The following is a 20,869-nucleotide window of genomic DNA, read 5'->3' as shown; positions in this document are numbered from 1 at the left end:
ACTGTAAATGTATTATTATATCGTTTTATGGTTTTTCATCATTCAATATTTCTGCGTTGGAAAAAGTATGTGTACCTGTACATACTTAATAAAAAAAAAAAATGTAATAAAAATAAGTAGTAGCTAGACAATACTAGTATATTAGAAAACTCCCTTGAACTTCAGTCTAATAATCAAACAAAGATTTTTTTTCAGAAAGTGTAAATAAAATAAAATTAAAACATCAAATACAGTTGAAACCTTTATTTTACATTTTTTAAACAGTAACATAAACACTCACATAAAAATATATGAAATGTTAGACTGCGGTTTAACCATAAAATATAAGACTTCGCAAAAAATATTCTTAAATCTACATAGTCGTGTGATACAAAATTTAAATATGATTTACGTGCTAAAATCGTTGCTACGTTAAATCTCAGTAATGATTAGGCCACAACTAACGCTCTATCTAACGTGTCAAATGCATTTTTAAATTCGAAATTTAATATTTGCGTACCAAACAAGACAAGTTTTTTATCATTGTTACTTCTAAAAGTAACAAATGAAAACTACCATATTGCATTGTATTTTCTACACTGGCAACATTTTAGTCTATGGATTGTAAATTATCCATAGTTTAGGGCGCAGGCATACATTTGAGACGTTCGAAAGCAGCTTTCTCTAGTTCTTCACGATGATCTGGGTGAGCTATCTTGATAAGTTCGTAGGCGCGTTGTCTCAGAGTCTTACCGAAAAGATTCGCAATTCCTTGTTCGGTGACAACGTAGTGGACGTGAGCACGACTTGTTACAACACCAGCACCTGTTTATAAAGAGTCAATGCAAATGTTAATTATTTTATGTTATTATAAATTTATGTACTACTTGTTTATATGTGGAGCGAAATTGTAATTTTTTTTAAATTATTTTAATATTTTAACATTTAAGATTTAAAACTACAAGTACATTTTTCAGGGATTCGCTAATATTGGTTTTCGTTTATCATTAGATTTATATTATTCGTTACATGCATCATTGATATCAATAATGTAGTCGTAGTATATGAACTGACCGATCTTGAGCGTGGGCACGATCTTGGACTCGTTGCGCTTGGTGGTGGACACGAGCGCGATGATGGGCTTCCCGCGCCCGTCCACCGCCTCGGCCGCGCCGCGGATGAAGTCCACCTGCCCGCCGAAGCCCGAGAACATGCGCGTGCCTGCGGACCGCGCGACTTACAACACCTGCCTCCCGAGTCTTGGAGTTGGCGAAAAATTACTTACGGAATAAGGTGGGAATAATCGTCTTACCGTAATGCCTAAAAATTCTAGATTCTCCATTGGTTTACTCAAACCTAGGACTTGAACGTATTCAAAATATATTATTATTGTAATATGCAGTTATTAAACAAACTGCTGTCCTTAATTTACTTATCTTCCATTATTATAAAAAATAAATTAGTAATTTACTTTAGTCTAAGCAATTAGTCACTCGAACTAGTCGGCTTAAAGCATGTGTCTGCATCCATCGATGCAGACACTACAGAAACAGTAGCACACCGGAATTTCGGTAATGCTACCAAAAAAAGATACATCTAGAAAAATAGAAAATATCCAAGATGACAAGTCAAGGAAAACTCATGAACTGCATTCGTACAACGTGTCCAGTTAAAAAAGCACAACAACGACATATTTCAGTGGTGGATCCGCAGCAATTATAGGTATCCTGAAATGTTGTGCTTAGCTAAAGTGTACCTTGGTGTACAACAAAGGTACTCTCAAGCTCCATTCACTGAGAGAAATTGTTCTCAGAGGCTGGAAAAATAAACGAAACAAAAATAAACTTTTAGTTAAAAAAATTAAAGAAAAAAACGTTTTGGCCTGTCAAAAATATGATTTGATCAAGTGATGTACGGATCTAAATCATATAAGTACGTTATATGATTGATGACACTAAGTGGATTTTTTTATTTTTTTAAAAACTATATTATTATATTTTTATAAGCTATAACCTAATTTATAGATTATAGCTATATATACTTATAGCTCTTTATATTTCATTAATAATGTCTCGTAAAATATGAAAATCTATTTCAAACGTAATAGTACTTACCGATAGAATCAGCGCACACTTGTCCTGTGAGGTCAACCTCTATACATGAGTTAATTGCAGTCATATTGGGTTGCAGGGATACTACGTGCGTGTTGTTCACATAGTCAATCTCCAACATTTCTGTAAAGATAATTCAGTACAGTCCTACCAATCCTAAATTTCGGGTTATTAAAACTTAACTATTTAAAATGCAGTAAGCTTGAAAAATGTTTTATTTTGCTGACCCTATCTAAGTTTATAGAACACATTAAATTATGTATGTTTAATGAGAAACGAAGTCGTAAGAAATAGACACTAATATATTATAATGACCATTGTACAGTAGGAGATTCGATCACGAATCAGTAAAAATAATGTCAGAAGTTATTTGATCTGGTCCCAGTATAAATTTCCCATTTGATACAAATATGTGTGTGTTTGTGTGTATCAAAAAGTCAAAGTCTTTATTCAATATAGAAGTGTTTACACTTGCTTATTGATAGTCAAAAATCTACCACCGGTTCGGAATTTAACACCTCGGACCTGAGAAGAACCGGCGAAAGAAACTCAGCGGGATATATATTTTTTTATTTTCATGTGACAATAATAAACATATTTTTGATATGAAGCAGCCTGGAGGCGATCATCTCATTCCCAAGGTGTACAGTCAACTAAAAAGTCATTAGTGTTGTAATATCCTTTAGCACACAAACGCTCTTTAACGATTCTTTTGAATTTTATAATTGAATAATTTTTAACGTTTTCTGGGATCCTGTTATAAAAACTTATACATTGCCCCAAAAAAGAGTTACTATCCCTGTGTAATCGGGTACTTGGAGTAACAAGTTTATTCTTGTTTCTAGTATTAATGGAATAGACAATTAATTACGACTTTAAATTTATCAGCTGTGCGATTCTATAAGACTTCACTTCATATCTCCCGTTGATAACCGACTTACGGTGACACGCCATTTAGATACGAGTATTCTATATATTTTACAAAAATTAGAGTCAATGTCGCATATCCCTCTAATTCTGATATTTCATACTGTTGTTCTGAGCTGAGTCACAAGTACATCGACAACTCGACTGGCTGAGTGGAATTGATTCCAAAGAGTAAGCTTATAACAGCTTGATTTGAAAAAAATAATTTTAACCTTAAAAAACAAATGACTGCCTCGAATTAATCAATGAATTAATTTAGTCATTTTCACTTGGGCTGATGTAAGGATTCTAAGGAATGGGATCCTAATCCAAATCTTTGTAGGTATTTAAAATTTATGCTGGAATAAAGAAACTAACTTACATACAGACAGAATATACATTAATCCTGGAAAACTTGGTGGTAGGGCTTTGTGCAAGCCCGCCTGGGTAGATACCACCCACTCATCAGATATTCTATCGTCAAACAACAGTACTCTTTATTGTTGTGTTCCGGTTAGAAGGGTGAGTGAGCCAGTGTAATCACAGGCACAAGGGATGTAACATCTTGGTTCCCAAGGTTGGTGGCGCATAGGTGATGTAGGGAATGGTTAATATTTCTTACACCTCCTATGTCTATGGGCGGTGGTGACCACTTGCCATCGGGTGGCCCATATAAAAAAAAAAAAACGTTACAATAATTTTTTTGGCAATAGTGTAAATGTGATAGCAACTCTATTAGTTATGACAAATTAACTTTGTATATACCAGAATCACCTACTTTATTGAACTACAAAATAATTTAAAGGTAACCTTTGCAAAAAATGTTTGATTAAACTTCTCGAGATCAGTTTTATTAAATTCTGCAAATAAAAAAAAACATTAACATATGTGCTAGGCGAATCTGAGTTTATCATAAAACAAAAATATAAAATTATACGGCATTATTATAGCAGAAAATTATTGTTAGGTTATTTTTTTTTTGTAATATTATTACTAGTAGTTCTAATATTTGCGAATTCATTTTAACTAAATTTTACTGATTGAGTGATTAGATAAAGCTAGTTATTTTACACGTGATTTCCTTGTAATTTAACGTCTAAAGCTATTTGAGACAATAATATTTATAATTTACTTACCAATGAAAGGATTATTGTCTACAAAGTTATATAATTCCTTATTGCCGACGAGGAAACTACCTACAATACGCCCTTTGTGGTTCTTTTTTCTGAAACATCAATTTTATTTATAATCTGGATACTGAATACTTTGACTATTTAACAATGACGGTTTTAGTATATTTTGTATTATTTTACAAGTTATCTAAAGTTATAAAATAAAAAAATACTTTGTATAATTTTAGAATAGAATTTACTAATAGACTTAAACTAAATTAACAAGTTACTTCACAGATAAACAGACGCCATTTTTTACAAACCATAATAAATACCATATATAATTTCAGATCTCGACTAATGATGTCACATTTGACGTAAGACCTTGAAAAATCTCAATTATCTCAAAATTTTAGTCCGATTTTGAATTTTGGTACTTGAGGAATCATCAAATAAAACATCTTAACACACTTCCAAAAGCACTAACACTATCTGTTCTACCTCTTAGCAGCTACTGATAACTGTTCCAGAAATACCAAATTACTTCTAGTCATAATGTATAATCTATACCGAACGGGCATCAAAAAGGGAATTAATACTTAGTTACTTACAAATAAGTAAAGTGTTATTAAAATTTTAAATAACGCACTTATTGTTGGTGACGCAACCTCGCTTGACGAGGTCGATAACGCCGACGCTGAACATCTCCGAGTGTATGCCGAGGTCCTTGTGGTCCTTCAGCGCCGACAGCACGGCGTCCGGGATGCTGCCGATACCTGGAAAATAAATCAATGACTTACTAACGAAACTTTGCCTTGGAAATAAAACAGTTTAAATAGATTTCAACATGTTGTAATTTATATAGTAAAGTATCCCACTGCTGGGCTTAAGCCTCTTCTCCAAATAAGAAGATGAGACAAAAAGGAGGAGGTTCAGGGCCTACTCCATCGGCTAGATACACGTGGCAGATTTTTATCCGGCACATGCAGGTTTCCTCACGATGTTTACTTTCACCACTACAATTATTAAATTAAACATTATTTGGTACCGATTGTATCGGCAAATCAACGATTATATTGTCTCGAACCGTCACCTCTGGTTTACTATTACATACGAGTGCTGCGGTTACACGTGCGGTTTAAATACGTATAAACAGCATCGATGTAACCGCGACATAGATACAATTTTAAAATACAAAAACAAATGAATAATCATTTTGTACGATTGTCTACCTCTAATTTATTTGTTTCAATTATTTTGACATGCTGGAAGAAATCTCTTCAAGTGATAAAGCGTGCCTCTAATACAATGTCCCTTTTGGAAATTTCTTTCTGTAAGGTCTAACGGAGTGTTATCATACACCTAGCCAGGGTAACTTTAGTGTATCTCCTTCTCGTCTCCCTCTTACACGCAAGGTCACAGCCTACGGCGGAGGCTCACCCATCTGCAGCGTGGCGCCGTCGTCCACGAGGTGCTGCCCGATGAGGCGGCCGATCTCGGTCTCGTCGGCGCTGGCGCCCTTCCCGCCGTGCTCGGGCAGCGGCGAGTTGTCCTCCACCGCGAAGTCCACGTGCGACACGTGCATGATGGCGTCGCCGAACGTGCGCGGCATGTTCACGTTGATCTGGGCTGCGGACGAGCTCGTGTTAAGTCTATCCTTGCTTAATATGTCATTATTTATAATACATCACTTAAAAAGCTATTTTTGGCAAATCTATATAGTGAATAGCTCTTGACCAATGATATCGTGTCAATTTGCTGATAAATGTTGTTTATTTTGCTTTTGATCTCTTATCGTTGGAATAGTCTTTATACCCTACGCTCACAACCAACCAGGAATAGACTATAGAGCTTACGCTTATAAGCACCCAACGTGCCAATGTGTAATGCAAAATATTAATCATTTCTTACGCTGCCTTTTGTGTCTGTAATTGTACGCCGATACGTTAGCTAGCTAGCTAGCTTATTGTTGGCACAAATTACGATCAATATTAAAAGGTTAGCAGTTTGTTACTCTAAAGATCTAATTTTCTATAAAAGCGGTGCCGTCATTCAGCCGATATTATTATGATTATTATTATGACAAATGCCGACTGGGACGCTGTCTAATAACACACGATGGCGTGATTTTTGGTAGCTTTTTATTTACTATAGCGTCCGCAATGATCACACTATCCAAGGAAACCAAAAATGAAGGGGGTGGGATGTCTTTCAGGAGATTTATGAGGATCAATAGAAATGATAGATTTTGAAGATTTATATTATGATTCATAGGAATCAAGAGTCAAATTGGCAGTTGCCGTTGATTTTTAAACGTTCGAGTAAAATCTTACCGATGATGATCTTCGAATTGACTAAAGCTGATCTCACGCAATCCACGGAAGTGCCCAAGCTGCAGTATCCATGTTGGTCTGGGGGCGAAACCTAAAAATATACCGATAAAAATTCTTAAACAAATTATGAACCGCAATATTCATCTTTTTTTTATTTACATTATTTTGGTACTTCTATTATATATATATGACAAAGGAGGCCAACCAACGACCACGGACCTCTTTTGTTTTGTTTTGACTCTTTAGTTAGCTAAATGTCAGGGTTATATAATGGTGTGATCTGTAAATGATTAATATCACATAATTAACTTATTTAAATTATTCCTTTCGTGTGTCAATAAAATGTCGTTAAATTTGTAATATTTAGATTAAATATTATTTTTAACTGATTGATATTTCACTTCGGCCACAACAATGTTATAAACAGTAAAGCATTTGTTTCATATTATTAAGAATAGAATATATATTTTGGACGATTCTTCGATTATATAATTAAACAAACATCTAAAGAAATTTTGTCAAATTTATTTCAGTAGAAGTAATATATATTTGGCTAACCTGAATGATAGCGATGTCAGGTTGAATGATCTTCCTATGGAACAGCTTGGGGATGTCTTGCAGGAAGATTGGTATCGCGTCTGAACGTCCTTCGGCTACTGACTTACGGACGTTGGCTGCCATAAACAAAGAGACGGACCTGGAAGGGCATCATCATTGGATCAAAATCTACATATATATTTTTTTCATGTAAACTAATATGCTTTTGGATCGCCATTTTATAAAATTATATTAAACTAGATGAAAATCCGGCTTCGCTCGGGTAAAATAAATTGAACTAAACAAATACGGTTTATCATTTACTTCTCATTTAATATATAACTTTTATTTCTATTTAATAACTCCACGAAATTATTATTTGGAACACAGTTTTTGAATGCACCCGTAAACGTCAAACGTGGTTTCCCATTGAAATAATTATTTTTTAACGATTAATAATAGTGGATAGGTTTAGATAGGGTCTATCTTAGACCTGCATGAAATTATTAATATCGAAGATAAAAACTCTCCGCTTTGGAATGTAGATTCTACTAAGAAAAATGGTTAAGAAACTCAGTGGTTACTCTTTTCCACCATTTTAAAATGTCTGCATATCTTGTCTGAAAAGCAAAAAAAATCAACTCCACGCTTTTTATCATCCAATAATCTTTTGTTCATTATATGCCTTGTTTATTCATGTATTTTTAATAAAATATTAAAATTTATACGTTGGGCTAAAGTTACTTCTCTTGTTGAGAAAAAGCAGTTTATTGAATCAATCCACTCTAATATCGGTTGGTTGGATACAGTTCAGTAAATTGAGACCTTGAATTTAATATAACCGTTTCTTAGTAGGAATCTTTTTCATTTTATTAGTAGCTGACCCGACAAACGTTGTCTTGTAATCAATTTAAAAAAACATACTGTATAAATAATAATAGTGTAATTCTTTTGGTATTCCTTTAATTAGATATCTGTTATTGTGCCTGTAATTTATGAAATGTTAAAAACATTGTTATTTTTTTTTTTTTTTTTTCTTCCATATCATACATAGTGTTCAGATTACATGGCTCCCGATGTCGAATTTGATGTAGCTAATACAAGCCATTTTGATACTTGAACTAAACAAATTCCGTCGATAAAATCAATGATATCAGACTATTCGAATATTCGTTATCACGACGTATTTACACATATTTAGATAATGGTATTTATGATAAACACTCATGACAGCTTATATAATACCGTCAAGGGCGGTTAGATGGAACTAATAAGTATTATTACCATGTCGAGATCATACAAATGATGATAAGACATCTAATTCATAATTTGAATTTTTTCGAGTTACATTAGATGTGTGTTAAATAAATAATAATAATAATTATACAAAAACATCGATTAATAAAGCATATTACTGAATACAAGATCATATTAAAGATAAAAAAGCGTTGAATTAGTGTTTGGTGATTTCTAGATAGGTTATATAAAACACTAGCTGCTGTGCTCGCGACTTTGTCGGCGTTTGAATTTACTTTAGTTGGACATTGCAGCGTGACTTTATTTATGTATATATATAAAATATAATTCTCAAATAAAAGTAACTCCTTATTACATCAGCTGTCTGCCAGTGAAAGTCCCCTCAAAATCGGCCCGGCCGTTCCAGACATTAGCCATGACAGACAGACAGACAGACAAAAATTGTAAAAAATGCTCCAACTTTATTATATCTATATAGAAGACATAGATTTAATTGTACTTTACTTTACAATATTATGTTTTACCTGAATATGTCCTTGCATTCCGGGGCAACGTACGCGGCTTCTTTTTCGGTGTGCATATGAACGACCTTAATGTCCTTGAGGGAGCCTGCTTTGCCGACCTCCGTCATAGCATTGAGTAGCGGCACTGGCGTGGCCGCTGCACCCTGGGCGAACACGGTTTGCCCTGAAATAATACATGGCAATATTTACTTACTTTGCCTATGATAATATTGTACTCTTAAATAAACTGAATTTTCATGTGCTTAATTTGTGTTTATAATTCATCTCGTGCTCGGCGGTGAAGGAAAACATCGTGAGAAAACCTGCATGTGTCTAATTTCAACGAAATTCTCATAAGCTAGTACTTGTTCAAAATGATAATCAATGTCATTCATGGTAGGATAGAATCAAAAAAGCAGGGGTCGATTATGCTAACATATGATTTCAGATTCCGATCTCAGTTCGACCCAACCGCAACTAGAGCGTTGTTTTAGAGGAATATGCGCTCTGTCCTCTTTATAAAAGACGGACACTGTCCAACTGACTTCAAAAGATATTTAGTTATATGCCAATGCATTATACAAACACGTTAGTAATGACCAATTTAAGTTGGTATGGCTTATATCGTGGTTACATTGGATTACTCCTCATACCGGAAATCGGCCGTACACAATTGTTGATTGTCTGTGATTTAACTGAACGAAGGGACGAGTTCTGATTGGTTACAACTGTACTATACAGTTGTAATCAATACGAACAGTACAAAAATAACTATTACTTGTGTATCCTACAAATATTACAGAGAGGTCACTTTTGTTTAGTATTTTGTATGGGATATGTGAATCAAATGGTTGTTTTTATTTACTCCACCTGCCATTGTGATTTAGCATTGAATTTAAAATAATAAGAGATACATTTTTATTAAATAGTAAACATAATTACCCATTTTTCGCGTGCGATTATACATAACTTGGTACCTTCGATCAACAATACCATACATATAATTTACTCGGCTAGGTGGTACCTACTAGCTTACAAAGATCTGTTACCACAAGGTATCACTCATACACATATTCGTCTAACCTAGTCGCAATAATTAGTATTTTTGTGTTACGGTTTGAAATTTGAGTGACCTAGTGCATAGTCCGTGCAGTTCAAAGACACAAGGGACACCGTTACATCTTAGTTGTTACGGTAGGGGGGGGGGGGGTATTGACAATGTAAGGTAAGGGATATCTAAAGGCTAGTTAATATTTCTTACAGTGCCATTTGCCAGACTACCTATTTAAAAAAAAAAACTTTTTAATGTTTTATCTCTGCACTGCGAATACAATGCAATGTGCAGAGGAAAACAGAGACAACAGTTTATCAATTACAATTCGATGTTCAAGTTCATCTTGACCTAGTTACATTATAAATGCACGAGTGCTTATAGCAGTGTAATTGTGTTTACACAACAAATAATAATAATAATTTGCTTTTAACAGAATTTGATCTGACTGAAAGATTTAGAAACCAGAGCAGGATGTATTATAGTGATAAGTATTACTATATGGGTCTTAACCCAGGCGTCGCGTAATGGGGACCCCGTCTCGCCATGATGGGCAAATCTTGGACTATCGTAATTGAACCATTGAAATCTTTATTGGGGGAGAGAGCCAGTACACTGCTTGCACCCGGGCGTTTGTTCTACTTAAGACGGGACTGTGTGCTATTCCCTAATTATCATTTCACACGATCCTATGCGTCGGCGATCACACAAGAACAGATACTTTATTAGGATCAAACTTTGCTATTGAGATAATGTACAGTAAACAGAAAACCAAATATAAAATAAAATTTAGCCCAATTGATATAAATAATAAATTAAAAATATATCAATACTAATATTACATTTCTCTGTTACATACTCACGACCAAGCCGCTGACCCGAATTCGATGAGATGTCTTATGAGACAAGCTTGAACCCCAAGGGAGGACATGGCCATATACCATTTTTTCATAACAACCCTTAAAACACTAGCGAAGCTACAGCGACAGCGAAATTGTTATAAATATATACATTTATTAAATGTATCATAATATTATGCCACACCCATCTTTATGACATTACAAAGACCGGTTCGAGAAATAATATTTAAAAAAAAACAGCAATCGATGTTAATTATGTCATGTCGTTAACCTCAAGACATCGAGTACATGTCACAAGATACAATACATAATATATATTATCTGTTTATGTAATAAGTTGCGTAGTTATTTAAAAGCGAGAAATGTAAACAATCATAATTGATTCGTTGTAAAACGTACGTACGTAGGAACGTTTTCTGAACGAAAACAATAAAAACAAAAAGCGGGCGAAAACCAGCACGTACACAGATATTCTTTAATGTCAATTACATAAAAAAAAAAACATTAATTCTTTTTTAAACCTAGAACACGATGACGTTCGAATAACGATTATTCATGACACATATAAAATTATCTTTATGTATATAACTCCTCTGTACGTGTGTCAGTAAACGGTTGATCCGGTTTCGATGAGTGTTTGTTTCAATGTGAGTTTGAATTGAGGTCAGATGGGAAATAAAAGTCTTATTCAACCGTACGAATTCGGGACTGGCTAATGCTAAAAAAAATGAACATACTGTAATTTCCAAATTTAAAATACACTTCAATTATATACATTCCTTATTTTAAAGATCAAACAAACGGCCTTGTTTACACCCTTTATTTTTTTAAATAAAAATAGTTATTTTGATAAAGTTACAAAACATACGATAAGACAAATAATATTAATTTATACGAGATCGCGATCGTAACATTCTCACTGTCGGCGTTTTCGTAATATTATAAAAATAGATCTAAATTACCTATTATTTGCGGCTCGAGACTCTTATATATAAAAATTGTAATTTGTACTGTAAGCACGTTGGAATTAAAATGTTTAATATATATATATAATCTATATATAAGTTGGTAGACGGACAAGTGAGCTATTTGATGGTAAGTATCAGGGATGTTATGATGCTCCGTAACTGTAACCGAAACCGATAAAAAATATTTATTTTAATTTTGTTTTTGCATCTTGTTATACTTAAAAAGAGTAGTTATTTGTAATGTAAATGAAAGCTATTATTTTTGTTCTGTGATTACACCTAATACTAAATAATAGCCTACAAATTATTTTCTTTTATAATTTCTAAATAACGTTAAATCCGTAACAGAAACTACTCGAAACAATCGAACCGAAATAATTTCGTAACCGTATCTGAAACCGATTAAATAATATTCATATATCCGTATCCATATCCAGATCCGAAATGACATATCACTATTCCAACCATAACAGGAAAAAAGTCAAATAAACAATGTTTGACAGCAAATTGACGCGATATCATTGGTTGAGAGCTTGAATAATTTATATTACTCAATATGGATTTACGAAAAAATTTCGTTTTGAACGTCGACGAAACTGTATCGGAATTTTTGAAGTAAAATTAAAAGTAAAATTTAAATGAAAATCTGCAGTTAAGTGTTGTATTATAAATATAGATATATTAATCATAAACTCTTGGTAGCGCACAATATAGCTGAGTTATTAGCAAATCGCATGAAATACGTAAATCTAAGGTAAGTAATAGTTACACTAGCTCACTCACCCTTCAAACCGGAATACAACAATATTGAGTACTGTTAATTAGCGATAGAGTATCTGATTAGAGGGTGGTACCTACCCAGGTGGATCAGAAAGCCCTATCACCATGTTAAGCACCACGAGCAGCAATTAAATGACATAACTTTATTGTTAATACATTATCAACACTTTATTCCATTTCACTACTTATTTCCACTTTCATTTTATTTTTCAAAATTCCGATAACAGTTTCGACTATATTCAATGACCATTTTATTCATGAATCCGTAATGAACATAGTAAATTATTCAATATCTCGACCAATTACATCACGTCATTTATCAAAGTCGTTTATTTAATTTATTTGTCTTTACGCCACCGCTGATTGTAAAAGGCTGCCGTTGTAATTAGTAGAGACCGGATAATATGCATTTGCATATTTGAGCCGTTTTCAGCGCTAATAGCATATTTTTTCTAAGCTGTAGTGATGATGCATATTATCGCTATAATTTACAGTATTTTTTGAGCGCAACGCACTCAGCAGTCGCGTGTCTTTTGTTTTGGTAGGATAATAAAATGAAAGAGACTATCATAAAAAAAAACTTGGCTGTAATTTGCACCAATTTTTCTCACGTACCTGAAAGTATTAAAAAGCTTGAAACTCACGGTTTGGCTTTGAGTGAATCCATTCAAACAATGATTAAAATCCGCCAAATTAACTCAACGTTGCCAAGTACGTTGCCGCATAAACTTAAAAAAAAGTTTGAAAATATTTTGAACAATAATCCTGGTTTTGAACATCTGTGTCAAATTAATAGCTTTATTAATGGGCCGGCAGAAGTTTTGCCAGAAAATATAAGCGCTAACATAGCACCCAAGTTCAAATTCTGCCCAGTTACCTCAGTAGATGTGAAGCAATAGAGTCATTTTCGATCTATGAAAATATTTTGGATGATCGAAGACATAATCTTACCACTGAACATTTAGAACAATACTTGATTGTAAACGTTTTCAAAAATATGAAATAATGTAACATGTTACTTTATCGATTATCAAGTGAAATGTTGACAATCGACTTACAGTGATAAGCCGTTTTGATACGTGTATCCTATAAATTTTAGTCTATAATAGTCAATGTCGCATATAACATTTTGACATTTCAAGCTCATGTTCAGCGTTGAGTTACCGAGTTATTAACTCTTTAATCGCCAACGTCGCAATAGGAGTAAAATATGTTTTGTGCCCAGATTATCATCGACGTTAGACCACCCCACATTTGAATCGTATGTAAATTAAATAGAGCAAAGGATTTATAAAAATAGTAAATAAACAAGTTCGAAGCAAACCACGATTTTTCTGTGTGGTGTGTTTATAGTATTAAAAGGTACGTGTTCTAGTTTAATGGCAATTGAATAGGAAAAGTATAAGGCAAAAAAAGGGTAGTATACGCGAACTTTATCATAACAATCAGATGTCATGGAGAAGAAAATTAAGTATATGAGAATTTCCATTGGAGTCGTCCGCCATCGGCGCCTTAAAACGACAAGCTCTCATTTTAGGGAAACACATTTATTGATAAGTTTCTTATCTAATCTTATTGCTTCTCTATGAATAAAACAGTATTTTTTCTTAATTTTATTGCTTTTTTTATAAAGACAACGGTAAAATTTCCTATGAATATAAATGTTTGGAGTGAAAAACGATAAATATTAGCGATTACAATATTATTGACATTTAATCAAACAACTATTTTAACTTCATTTGTTTTTTAAAAATTACTAGCTTTTACTCAAAGTAAGTAGCGGTCACAGGGTTAAAAAATACAATTTGTTGGAATTCAACTAACGAACTCATTCGATCCACGTATAGTTGTATGTTACCGATTAAAATTAAATTTCAACGTGTAACATGATTCTAAAGTGCTTATAAGAGCCTACTTGAATAAAGTATTATTTTAATATGATAAAAAGTAATAAGCGCTGTTTAGTGTTTTATTTAATAATGATTTTAATCGAGAACTCATTGTTTGTCTCGATTGCGGCTATCATAACATGTTATTTATATAACTACGATCGTCACGAGAATGCATATTACATACATTAAAGACTATAGAGTCAACGGTACAGTCGCGAACAGATTTTTCGCACGACAAAACTAATCTTTAAGATACTTAGCTCTCACAAAGTCTATTTTATTTAGTTGGTTAATACTTACTACTATACTATACAACCTTCGTGTATACGTTCCGCCTAGATTTTTTTTTTATTGTAATTGTCAGGCAAGTTAGCCATCTGATGGAATGTGGTCACCTATTCTTAGTTAAAAGAAACTTATTATCTTACAAGGTCTATATAATTTAGCTTATTTATGCTGTATCTGATGGTACATGGTCACCAAAGGTCACTCATGACATCAGAATAAATATAAACCATGCCTTACATCAACAATGTATCAATATTAGGAACTGAGATTTTATGTCCCTTATGTCTGTTACACTGGTTCAATCCCCCATCAAACTTAAACATTACTACTATTATAAATGCTTGGCGGTAGATTTTTTTTTTATGATATCGGTAGGAGGACGAGCAAATGGGCCACCTGATGGTAAATGGTCACCACCGCCCATAGACAATGGCGTTGTAAGAAATATTAACCATTCCTTACATCATCAACGCGCCACCAACCTTGGGAACTAAGATGTTACGTCCCTTGTGTCTGTAGTTATACTGGCTCACTCACCCTTCAAACCGGAACACAACAATACTGAGTATATATGTAATGCTAGCTTGCACATATCCACGACCAAATAAAATGTTTTCTGTATAGTATAATTCAGTTGTCTGTATGTCCTTCAGCTTCTTAGCTACAGAATCCGAGTCCTTGGGTCATAAAATACATTATGCGACCAAAAAATCTGAGCATCAATCCGAAGCTTGGTAGTTGACGGCGTATACACTTCGTTGCTTCAAAAGGTAAGTAGACTGTTGCTTCAACAACTGAAGTTTGGTCGGGTTGCAATCCCATTTATTTAATATAGAAAACGCACCAGTTTTGTGCATGAGCACTACATGTTGTGAAGATCATTTCTACTAATAAATTGTCACATGTTCGAAATCGAATCGAAACTTTATTGTTGACGTTAAGCTTTCCTATTCTAATAACACAACAATCCAGTTGCGATTCATTCGTTGGATGGGAACTTGAGAACATATCATCATCATTATAAATTAGCAGAATTGGGAATTGCACAATTTGGACAGCCGTATTCAAATTGATTCGGTTGATTTTATCAGACTCATGAATACATTTTATATTAAAATATATTGTTTAATCAGTTGTTTACGCTCTCAGTTTGACGTATTCTTCTTCGTGATAGATAATTTCACTTTGATTCATATAAACATATATCTTTAACTTCGAATCTATTCTGTGTACAATACATAAATATGTCGGTTGTTTTTTTTTTAAACTTAATTTGTTTATTCATACAAAATATATTAAGCTAATCTTTTATGCTTATCTTGTAATAAAAACTCGCAACACCTACACGGAGATTAAAGCCGTAAACAGAGAGGGAGTGAGCACTTGTAACTGATTAGCGGAACTTAATATTTTATCTAAGCCAGTGGTTCTCAACATTAGTTTATTTCAATGGCAGGAGAAGTTGAAAACCTTCGACTTATGTATGTATTTCATACGATTTGCTAATAATCCTGTTATATTATGCACTACCAACTTGTTCTTGATTATTATATCTTAATTTATAATACTGTGATGTGATTAGCAGTGATGACCTAGTAGTTACAAGATGTGAATCTTAACCGATGGTTCTGAATTCAAACCCGGAGCAGTCACCACTAATTAATTTGAATTTATAATTCAAATCGTGGTTAACATTGTGTGGAAACAGAGACAACATAGGTGGATGATAATCTGCCATTCACTTTAAATATATCTTTATTTTCACTTTACTACATACTTTAATTATACAGTTGAAAGAAAGCATTGTTTAACTCATCATCCAAATTCAATATTCGTTTTGTGCATGAAACAAACAAAACATAAATCTTAATAACATTAGTGTCAAGACTGATTAGGTGTGTATGATTTATTTTAATTAAAGAATTTGACAGATGATGTCCACCGACAGCAAAACTTGTATTTTCTAAATTACTAGCTGAACCTGCCGCTATCCGCACTAAATTTGTAAAACTACCTATCGTACACAATGCATCACCCCTCTTTTCGTCCTATCGAGTAGTAAATTTAAAAATGTAGCCTTTGTCCTTTCTCAGGACTAAAACCAAATTTCATCTAAATTGGTTTAGCAGTTGAATGGGGAGGTAACTTTCGCATTTATAATACTAGTAAAGACGTAAATTATTTTATAGTCACTTTTATGATGGCTGTACTCAAGATTCTCTGAAGTCACAGTTAGTAATTCATAATCAAGAATAGGATCAATACATGACCATTTAAAACTGTGAAAGGAAAATGCAGAGTGATGTACTATAAAAAATCGCAATATTTTTTTCCATGCATGAAATACTCTAATCTGGGGTATGGACAATAAAAGTATATTTATATTTAGGTGGAATATGAATGACTTTTGAGTAAGAAAATATATATATAATATGTTATTTAATAAATGATGCATACAATCCATACATAGGATAGGCTACTTGCCTTCATGGTTATATATTGAACAAGATTGCATTGTTTTATGAATACATATACATTTTTCTCTGTATAATTATATGAAATGTTAAGTTACCTTACATGGTTTTTATTTTTAAATCTATTATTTTATCTCAATTGTTAATATATATAATAATATTATAAACGCTAAAGTAAATCTGTCTGATACACCTTCGAAGCCAAACCACAAAATGGAATGTTATGAAAGGTATGAAATGAGCCCCATGGAAAGACAGGCTATTTTTTTTAAAACCTAACACCTGTTGACCAACCTTTAAAACAAGAGCAAAACCATGGACAACAACTAGTATACAATAATAGTTATATTTTATTTTAATCAAAGACATCATTTAAAAAAAAAAAATTCTACTAAGATGGTCAATGGACGAAAAATAACCAGTTCTTGATTGCATATTTTAGCTAGAAAATGTTCTATAATGATTGTATATTATAATTATTTAGATAAGGGATTGGATGTCTATGACCTTACTGATCCATCCATGAGACATTCAGATAATATAATAAGTATATTTTAAAAAACTTTTTTAAGGTATATTTTATCATCTTACAGAACACAAATGCTAAAAATAAAACATGAAATTACATTATACTGTGTAGCATGCACAAACAAAATTACTTATCACAAAATGGCTATAATAAAGATAATTGACGTGTTCAACAATCTTCTCTCAGCATTAGCTCTTTCTAAATTAATGACAAAGAACTTTAAAAAATAACAACATTCAAATAGTACATCTATATAAAACTTCGAAAATTCCATATTTAAATTTGGAATCTTTCTGTTGCTAGGTTACATTCCAAAGTGTATGATTTGTATAATAATGATTTTTGATTGAGTCTGTCAGTCATGTTTATATGATTATCTGTCAATTTTGTAATTCTAATACTTACTTATATTATTATAATTTTAGTCAATAAACATAAAACTTACTGGTTAATTCTGATATATGTTTTAGTAATGGTTTTTTGTCAAAATGGTAAAACAATGACCTTGGATAAGACATTTAAAAAAATATTTTTATTTAAATAAACATTGTTGTTAATCATTTAATGGTGCTCAGCTTTAATTTTATTTTATATTATAAAAAATTACAATAAATAATATATTGAAATATGTTTATTTCAAATGAATACACAACATAAACAATATTACATTCAATAGAACTATTTAATTCTTAATAGTATTTTTATTTTCAAGGTGCTTTAATAATGAAGTATATAAAAAAACGGAATATATTATAGGATTATATTCTACATACAAAGTTTTTATTTGTATGGAATCAGAACCATGATTAGTACTTTTCAATAAACGGTGGAGTTCAGAGTACAAGGTTCAATTGTTTGACTCTGGGCCTCTGGATAATATTCACCTAATAGATTAATGATAGTCATTTAACTCTTATGTGTCTATATATCAAACTCTAACTCAAGCTCTGTACTATTTGTGCAATTTACTTTTTTTTTACATTCGAATGATTGATTTCGATATCAGTATCGATAAGTAATTAAATCTTTACAATAATAGTATTTTTCGTTAAATTTAAAATAATGTAGTATATTTTAAAACTATAAAATAAATAAACTTTACCTGATTTTAAACATTTTTCGAACGCCTGCTTAGCTGTTACAAACTCAGGTTTTCGGTCCAAAGGCTGCGATAACTCTTGCGTATACGTAAAATAATTCCTATTCGATTTCACACTTTGTAACGCGGCGCTTATTTTAGAGAAGTTCCATGCCGATACATTAGGCACTATTTTACCTATCGCCGACATTATATTATGGTATTTTTAACTATATTTTTCACAAATAAATGTAATGTATACGTATCGACACAGGAAAATAAAAAGAGGGGCGACCCTCTTTGTACGATAGGTCGAGTTGCGAGAAAACTATACGTAAAACTAATGTATTCTGTGTATACAATACAGCAAGACCGAGCGCCAAACAGGCCGTCTGACTTGTGTACCCCGCGCACTTCACTCAAGAATTTTGACATATTTATTATTACCTACAGTTTACGAACATGCCACAGATAAGTAAGATATGACGTAGCATTATTTAGAATATAACGCTAGGACAAAATGCGTAACTCTTATAATATATTCAAAAATATATCGAATTTAACAATGTTAATATATTAAAACGAATATAATACGTGGTGGATCATGCTCCTATACTTTTAAACTTATATTACTTTTGCATTTTGTAATATTAAATATTAGAATTCGGGAAATAAGTTTTTTAGTTTAGTTTAGTTTTTAGTTAAAAGAGTTTTTGTTATATTTGAACAATAATATTGATTGATTGATTTTGAAGTACATATTTGTTTTTGTTATAACTTTGATTATTATTATTTATTTATCAATCGATAAACAAATCGACGATTTAAAATTAGTTGTTTACCCTATTTCATTAAAGAAAAAATTAAAACTCAAAATTAGTCTATTTATTGAAATTCGATAATATATGAATGTTAATAATATTATGTCTTGATATTCTAATAAACATTTACTCACTAAGGACAGTTGAAATTTGTTTTTGACAAATAGGTATGTATATCGCAGTTCTTATAAAAGAAATTAAATCATCGAACTTACATATAATGATGAATTTTCATCCACTATTGTATTGAGCACAATAATAAAATATAATTGATACAATACAATATAACTAAACTAATAAGATAAACAAATAAAATACTATATATTTCAAATTATTTTCAAGTTTAATTAGTTTTTTGTTTAGAGCAGCTCAGTTAGAGGCTGACGATAATTTTAAATTTACGCGGCAAATTGTCATTTTGCAATTTCAACAGATTAAAAATTAATACCATTTAAAAAATGTTAGGTGACTATATTACATTTAGTTTCAATTATTGCCATTGTTGTTTTTGATTATTTTATTAATATAATAAATTAACATTCTTGTTTTCCAAGAATAAATGTAATAAGTAAAAAAATAAAAATATCAGACATCAAAGATCAATCAATTTAAAAAAAATACCGTTTTATTATTTGATAAATATCGCAATATATTTTGAAAGTAAAGAACGTTTAGATTTGAAATTCGATGAAAGGAATAAGTGTCATGATATAGTAACAAACAAAGAAAGAATAAAATTAAGTTTCACTTCTTCCGTGTGTGAATTGCACGAACACACTTTTTTCTTATTTTGATTTTACTTTACAAAAATAAACAAAGAATATTACAAGTGAACATAAGCATTCTCGAAAAAGATTATGACATTAACTATTTTCAATAATTTTTAAGTTAAGTTGTACAATTGTTTTGAAGTAAATACTACATACACATAATAACAATACAAAAAATTTACTACCAATTTATCTATCTAAAGTGACTTAAATTATTTATAAAACTTGGGTTTCCTTATAGAGTGATTTCAATATTTTAAAATAAGGTTGCCTTCATATACAAAAATTAGCTTATTTACATTTTTTTTTTAAATCTTAGTCCTTAAAAATTACAAGTTTAAAAATCAATAATACACAAGTAATCTTATAACATTGAATCCTATAGTTTTTATCGTAATTTTTCATATTTGAACTGGTAATTTGAGATAAGTAATGACCATTTCAAAATAGTTTTAAAATATTTCCTTTATTTTTAGTAATAAAATTAATTGTTTGAAATTATGCTTTCATAACTGTTTTCGTAGTTGAAATAAAATACAGCTTTTAATTTACGATTGTAAAAAATATTTGGGATATTTTTAATAAATTATTAAAGTCAATTTTAAGCTTACGAAAAATTT

General features: G+C 31.7%; 1 protein-coding gene across 1 annotated transcript; it reads right to left on the bottom strand.

Annotated features, from left to right (window-relative positions):
• Nucleotides 1-228: 228 nt before the first annotated feature.
• Nucleotides 229-19,071, bottom strand: LOC113396493 (4-hydroxybutyrate coenzyme A transferase). Its single transcript, XM_026634448.2, has 10 exons — nt 18,683-19,071; nt 8,760-8,922; nt 7,000-7,138; nt 6,442-6,532; nt 5,549-5,737; nt 4,758-4,884; nt 4,133-4,221; nt 2,094-2,213; nt 1,054-1,200; nt 229-804 (listed from the first exon to the last, which is right to left on the bottom strand). Exons 1-10 carry the CDS (start codon nt 18,867-18,869, stop codon nt 620-622), a joined length of 1,437 nt encoding a protein of 478 aa, XP_026490233.1. The 5' UTR covers nt 18,870-19,071; the 3' UTR covers nt 229-619.
• Between the last annotated feature and the right edge of the window lie 1,798 nt (nt 19,072-20,869).

Source organism: Vanessa tameamea, chromosome 24, assembly GCF_037043105.1.
Source record: "Vanessa tameamea isolate UH-Manoa-2023 chromosome 24, ilVanTame1 primary haplotype, whole genome shotgun sequence".
Classification (NCBI taxonomy): Eukaryota; Metazoa; Arthropoda; class Insecta; order Lepidoptera; family Nymphalidae; genus Vanessa; species Vanessa tameamea.
This window is presented reverse-complemented; position numbering and strand designations above follow the sequence as displayed.

Coding starts and splice junctions, on each gene's coding strand:
- LOC113396493 (XM_026634448.2), bottom strand. CDS start 18,869: ATGTCGGCGATAGGTAAAATAGTGCCTAATGTATCGGCATGGAACTTC. Junction 6,533..6,999: donor CTGACATCGCTATCATTCAG/GTTAGCCAAATA, acceptor GTATATTTTTAG/GTTTCGCCCCCAGACCAACA. Junction 2,214..4,132: donor AGACAATAATCCTTTCATTG/GTAAGTAAATTA, acceptor TTATCTTTACAG/AAATGTTGGAGATTGACTAT.